At 60.6% G+C, this 5,996-nt stretch overlaps 1 protein-coding gene across 1 annotated transcript; it reads right to left on the bottom strand.

Moving 5' to 3' along the window:
- Window positions 1-219: 219 nt before the first annotated feature.
- SAXO4 (stabilizer of axonemal microtubules 4) lies at window positions 220-5,779 on the bottom strand. The gene is made up of 12 exons (XM_016200355.2): window positions 5,671-5,779; window positions 5,143-5,260; window positions 4,744-4,897; window positions 3,556-3,684; window positions 2,946-3,009; window positions 2,375-2,487; window positions 1,912-1,971; window positions 1,702-1,788; window positions 1,286-1,399; window positions 1,105-1,199; window positions 722-886; window positions 220-289 (listed from the first exon to the last, which is right to left on the bottom strand). Exons 1-12 carry the CDS (start codon window positions 5,777-5,779, stop codon window positions 220-222), a joined length of 1,278 nt encoding a protein of 425 aa, XP_016055841.2.
- Window positions 5,780-5,996: the final 217 nt, after the last annotated feature.

Here is a 5,996-nt window from a genome sequence, read left to right as displayed (position 1 = left end):
TGTCCCATTGGCTTGGCAAACCTGTGGGGAACGAAGATAAGGCCTGAGGGGCTCTGGGTGGTTCTGTGCACTCACCTACCCCCCCCCATTCTGGGGCTGGGGTCCCCAAGCAGGACTTCCTTGGCTCAGGGCTTGGGAGGTGGGCTGGCCCTCAATAGCCAACCCCAAATGGGAAGCAGCGGCAGGCGGGACCCCCCAGCCCTTACCCAGGCCTCAGGCTCAGTGGGGTGTGTTGAAGCGGCTGCTGGGAGGGGCGGAACGGTAGAAGGGGTCCGTGGAGATCAGGGTCCTGCAGGTTGGAAGGGGACGAGACGAGGGAGGGCTGGGGCAGCGAGCCGGGCCTCCTCTCCTGCCTGCCCCTCCCTGAGGGGCCGGCGCTCAGCCACAGCCACCAAGCCACAGACATCCCTTGCCTGCCAACTCGGGGCCATTGTTGGTATAAACGTCATTTTTGAGGAATTGAGTTGAGCCAAAAGGTGTCAGAGTGAGGCATAGCCACAGGCCATTCAGTTTCGTGTCCCCCCTCCTCCCATCCCCTGCACACAGCTGGCCGCTGGTCCCTGGGGAGAGGAGGGGAGCGTGTGGGCAGGAAAAGCAATGAATGAGCCAGCGAGAGGAAACGGGCTCTCGGAAGGACAGGCAGATGGAGGGAGAGAGCAGAGGCTGGGGAAGGGCCTGGAACCAGCCAAGGACGGGGGGGTGGGGGGGGGGGGCGTGCTACCTTCCCACGTGGGGGTGCAGGTGCCTCAGGGTCTCCGCGGGGTTGGGAGTGGCCTCCATGCGGGTGACTGGATGGCTGAGGGTGTAGCCTCCCGGCTTCTGCGGCTGGATGCCCCCTCGAGTCCAGCCCTCACGGTCTAGACCCTTGGGGATGTTCTCGAAGTACCTGCAGCACAGGAGGGTTCGTGGGTGGGCAGCCGGCCTCTGCCCACCTCTGCAGCCTCTCGCTCCCCCAGCAGGACTCAGCTCCGACAGCGCACAGGCGGCCTCGGTGTTGGTCTTCCTCACAGGCTGTGAGCTCATTCCTTATTACTCGTCCTGGCTTCGGCCTCCGTCTGGAGCGCCGGCCTCACAGCCCCAGGTTCGGGCAGGGAGGGGGCTCACCCTTGGTTGTAGGTGGTCAGGTAGTGATTATCCACGTCAGGGTCGTAGGGGCTCCGGACATAGCTAGTGTTGTTGAGGCTGTACCCTGTGGGCTCCTGCAAAAGAGGGATAGAGGGGGGGGGGCCTGCCAGGTCAAGAGTGGGTAGGGATCGGGGGTAGGGGTGGGTGTCCCAGGCTTCACCTTGTTCCCCACGGTCTCCCGGCCAAGCAGGGCAACATTGGTCTGTTGTACCCGCTGAGGGTGCTGGTACTGCCAGTGGCTCATGCTGCTGAGCTCTGGGCCGGGAGGGGGCACCTGTAGGGACAGAACCACAGACGGGTGGCTGAGTGGCCAGGCTGAGGCAGCATGGTGGAGGGAGGTCAGGCAGAGGCACATGTAGCCACAACCTGCCCCAGACCCACCAGCCCATCCATGCCCTCCAGCCCCACTGAATTCACTTTCCAGCACACCCTTTCTTTCCAGCCCCTAGGCCTTTACCCTCCACAGGGGAACAAATATCCTGACTCTTCCCATCCTTCAGGGCCAGCTCAAGTCCAAGAGCCCTCTGCCCCTTTCCCCTGAGTGCCCCTTCTCTGAGGGAGCCCAAGGCCACTTACTCTGGAGTTGAGCATCCTCTCGTTCACTCGGCTGAAGGCTGTGTCCCGCTCGGAGCCTCTGGCCAGCTGGGGCAGGACCTCGTCCCCCTAAGGCAGCAAAGCGGCCGCTAGCACCGAGCAGGCCCCTGCTGCGCCTCCCGGCACACTGTCCTAGCTGCCCCACAGAGGACCCCAGCCTGGGGGGCAGCATCCCTCCCCCGCTGCGCTTACCCGAGGGTGGGTCATGGGGAGAAAGTCCGACTTGGTGACACTCCGGCCAGGAAGGAGGACCTGGAAAGAGGCCGGCAGAAGAGCGTCAGCCCGACAGAGGCAGTGGCCCCTCGTCCTGAGCACAGAAGAGGGCTCAGCACAAGGGTATTGCTGGGGCAGCTGAGGAAAGGGAAGAATGTGGGGGAAATTGAGGGGAGCCATGATGCTGAGGGGCGCCGGTAGGCAGGGTTCTTGTCTGAATGCTGAGTGACCTTAGTTGGCTATGCAACTTGTCCTCTTTAGGCCTCAGTCTTCTCATCCATAAAGTGGGGATACTAAACCAAAGTAGTAGTTTTCACTCAGGCTCTTTCATCTTATGTTTGAACAAAAGGTTCTGCAGCTCACATGTTTTTAAATGCTAGGAATTCCCAGGCTGGAGGGCTTTCACCTCCCTGAGATTCTAGTGGGGCCCAGCCCAACTTACCGGGTCCCCAGGGAGGACCTGGGAGGGCGGCTGGAAGACAATGGGGTTCTTAGTGGATTCCTCAGTGAAGCCAGTCTCCTCCTTGGCCCCGATTGATTTCTTCTGCAAGAGATCTGCAAAAGACAGGGCCCTGTGCTCCCTGGCCACCTGCCCCCACCCACAAGGCCACCAGAGCCTCAGAGGTGGGTGGTGTGGGGGGGTGGGAAGGGAGCTGGCTCCACGGATCTGGAGGCCTGAACCCCCAGGATCGTGGGCACCAGGAGGAATCCAGAATCCAGGACAGAGAAGGAGACAGGAACAGAAGGAAGGGCAGGGCCGACAGGCCGGTGGGTGGCTGTGGTCAGGCTCAATCAGCCCTGCAAGGTGAGTGACCTGTCCTTTGGGCTTTGGCAGGCCTAAGGCACTGAGGTCGGCCCGGGGAGATGGTTCCCCCACACTGCCTGCAAGTCCTTCTTTCTTCCACTGAGGCCCTCTTGGTGCTGTGCCAGCTCCCGTCTCCCAGGGGTCTCTCCTGGGGTCGGGGGTAGGGAGGTCCAGTGGGAGGGAGGTAAGAGCTCAGACAAGTGCCCACCTGGCTGGTTTGAAGGCTCCTTGAGATACTTGGAATTATACTCGGAAGCCATGAAGCGCGGGCCCTGGAACACAGAGGGTGGAGCATGGGGGACGCAGGAGGCCACGGCCCAGAAGGCGGCCGGTGGCAGGGGTGGCTCTTTGGAATCTGTGCCCTGAGGGGACCTGCGTGTATGTTCTGAGCCGTGGGGGCCAGTATGACACCCTTGACACAAATTCCTCTCTGATCAGGCATCCCAGTGCCAGGAATTCACAAGGTCACAGTTCCCCTGCAACAATGAAGACGAAGTCACATCCTGTGCTGGTCTCCTAGTGATGAGCAGCAGGGCCTGGGACCCCCAGGACCCAGACCAGGAGGGGCCCAAAGAGGAGAGAGACCGAAGGAAGAAGATGGTGCTCATGTGTCCGAATGCGGGGAGGAGAGGAGGGAGCCTGCTGTTAAATCCTAAGACACACCTGAGGGCCGCTTCCACACTCTCTTGGAAATCAAATCCTTTGCTCGTCCCAGTGAGCCAGCATTTAGTGGGCTCCTTGGGTGAATCGGTGCAGAGGAAGGAGAAGGGAGTGTGCCCTCACCCAGTCCCCAGCCGTCCTGGGGTGCAGCCACTCACGTGTCCGGCATTCTCCCGCTCCAGGGAGCCCTGGCTCTGCTGCTGGTGGAGCAGGGGCACGTGCTTGGGCTCCAGCCCCGTGATGGCCTGGGGCCCGTAGTCCTGGGTATCAAAATGGACCTTCCGGACCTGGGAGGAGGGGGACACCAATTACCCACCTGGTGAAGGGATGGCAGTCACTTCCTAACTGATTCTGCCCTTGACCCCTACAGAGTATCTGCAGGGCAGCCTAAGGGCTCCCTTTACAATGAGGTCCTGCAGTATTCGCAGCGCACTCAGAGTAGAACCCCACGTCCTGACCACAGCCCGGGAGGCCTCCGGCTCCCTACTCCTCTCCAGCACCTGCCTCCTTGCTGTCCCTCCTCACACCAGACATCCCCACCCCTGCCTCAGGACCTTTGCACTTGCTGTCTGCACCTGGAACACTCCTCACATTGCTGCATCTGAACGGAACCTTAACCTCCCTCAGGTCTTTGTCTAACGTCTCCATAGCAACCTTGTCTGACCCTCCTGATCTGCAGTTGCAGCCCCTTCACTCCTGCCTCACTCCCTGCCTCCTCCCCGATGTAGCTTCCCCAGCATTTATCACCCTCAAACGCAGAAGAGATGCTCAGAGCACTGGCCGAATGAATGAATGAATGTCTGGTGGTGATGGTGACGATAAGGATGGTGATCATGACAAAGACAGGAATGGAGAAGATGGGGATGACAATGACAAAAGTGACAGTGCCAATGATGGTGGGAATGGTGAGGCGGGCTTAGAGATGTGGGTGAGATGGTAGAGAGCATGAGGATGGGGTTGGGCTTGGAGTTGGGAGGGAAGGGACTGGGGAAGGGCATGGGGAGGGAAATGGAGGGGGCGGGATGGCAGCGGTGATAGTGGGGGTAGGGGTACAGGAAGAGATGGGGAGGGAGAAGGAGATGGGGTTGGTGGAGATGATGGTGATAAGGGTGGGGACAGAAACGGAGGGGCAGGTGATGATAGGGACAGGGTTGAGGAAAAAAGTGAAAAAGGTGAGTGGACGCCCCTCTCCCAGCCCACACTGTGGCTCCTTCATGCACAGACATCTCAGCCTTAATCAGTTCTTAGCAGGGCAGTCCCAGCCTGCTGGAGGAATCCCCATTCTCTCCACCCCCAGCCCTTCTTCCACCCCCCAGCTTCCCCCCTCCCCCCGGCCCAGCACTGACCTCCTTGGTGGAGGGTGCCGAAGTGGCCTTCTCCATAGAGTAGCCAGAGTTGGCCTGGTACACGGTACAAGGCAGTGGGCTTATGCCGTCAGGCACCTCCAGGGGGCGGTAACTCTGACTGGTTACTGTCTGGAAATTGTTCCGGGCTTGCTCCCTGAGGGTAGGGCAGGAGCAGGAGCCATTACCCCCGGCCTGCAATGCTTATCTCCAGAAGCTTTCTGCCTCCCTCAAACCTCCGCTGATGCCTCAGGACTCCTTTGGGCCCCAGGCTAGGCGCCATGCCCTGAGTCCCCCAGGGACCCAGACCTAGACAGGCAAGGCTCAGGGTCCCCAGGCATGGATGTCCTGAGAGCTAAAGCCCAGCAGCACAGGGGGTGAGAAGGGGTATACAGACCGTACCCCATGGCTGGGTTGTCCGGGGCATTGAGACCGGCTTGGTATGAGACCACGGGCCGGTAATTCGATTTGTAGCCAGTGCCTTTATGAGTGCCTATGCGGGGCTTGAAGTCCTCCCGACCTGCCGGAGGGGAAGCAGGGAGGCCGGGCCCTGGGTCAGCAGAGTGGGAGAGCAGAGGGCAGGGCTTCCCAGGCAGGGTCAGCTTCCCCCAAGGCTCAGGGTCCCAGTGATGGAGAAGGCACAGAGCCAGGGGCAGAAAAAAGCCTGACCTGTTGGGATTCTGGCAAGGGCATGGAGTCAACAGGAGGGATGAGGTCAGTATGGCAGAATCGCAGGATGGGTTCAAGGGCAGGGACTACAGGGCAGGGCCAGCCAGGCAGTTGGATGTGGCCACAGCCCTTAGGGGGCTAAGGGGGCTGGTCAGTTGAGTATGCTGGGGTCGCCCTGCATGTGTGATAGGCCAGGGGGCTGCTTCTCTCCCAGCAGGAAGGCCTCCCTCATCCTGCCTGTGTTCTGGGGTGGCTCCTCACCATAGGCTGTGCAGTAGCTGGTGGCGTAGAATTTCATGGGGTCTGTGCAGCCCCCTGAACTCATCTTCACATAAGGGGAGGCAACCCCCAGGGGGAGTTTCCCCATCATGATGCTGTGGGGCAGGGCCCCTGGGGGCCTAGGAAGGAAGCACAAAGAATCTCGGACGTCCAGCAGCCCAGAGACCGGTGGCTCAGACTGTGGAGACCACAGAGGTGGTGATCGAACCCCACCCAGCTGGCCCTTCCCCCAGGCTTGTCCCTCTCCACCAACACCCACACCTCAAACTGAAGAATTAGTCATTGTCAACATTCATCTCCTGTACACT

This window comes from Miniopterus natalensis, chromosome 11 (genome assembly GCF_054644295.1).
Source record: "Miniopterus natalensis isolate mMinNat1 chromosome 11, mMinNat1.hap1, whole genome shotgun sequence".
Classification (NCBI taxonomy): Eukaryota; Metazoa; Chordata; class Mammalia; order Chiroptera; family Miniopteridae; genus Miniopterus; species Miniopterus natalensis.
Note: the sequence above shows the minus strand (reverse complement) of the source record. Positions and strands in the feature narration are given on the sequence as shown.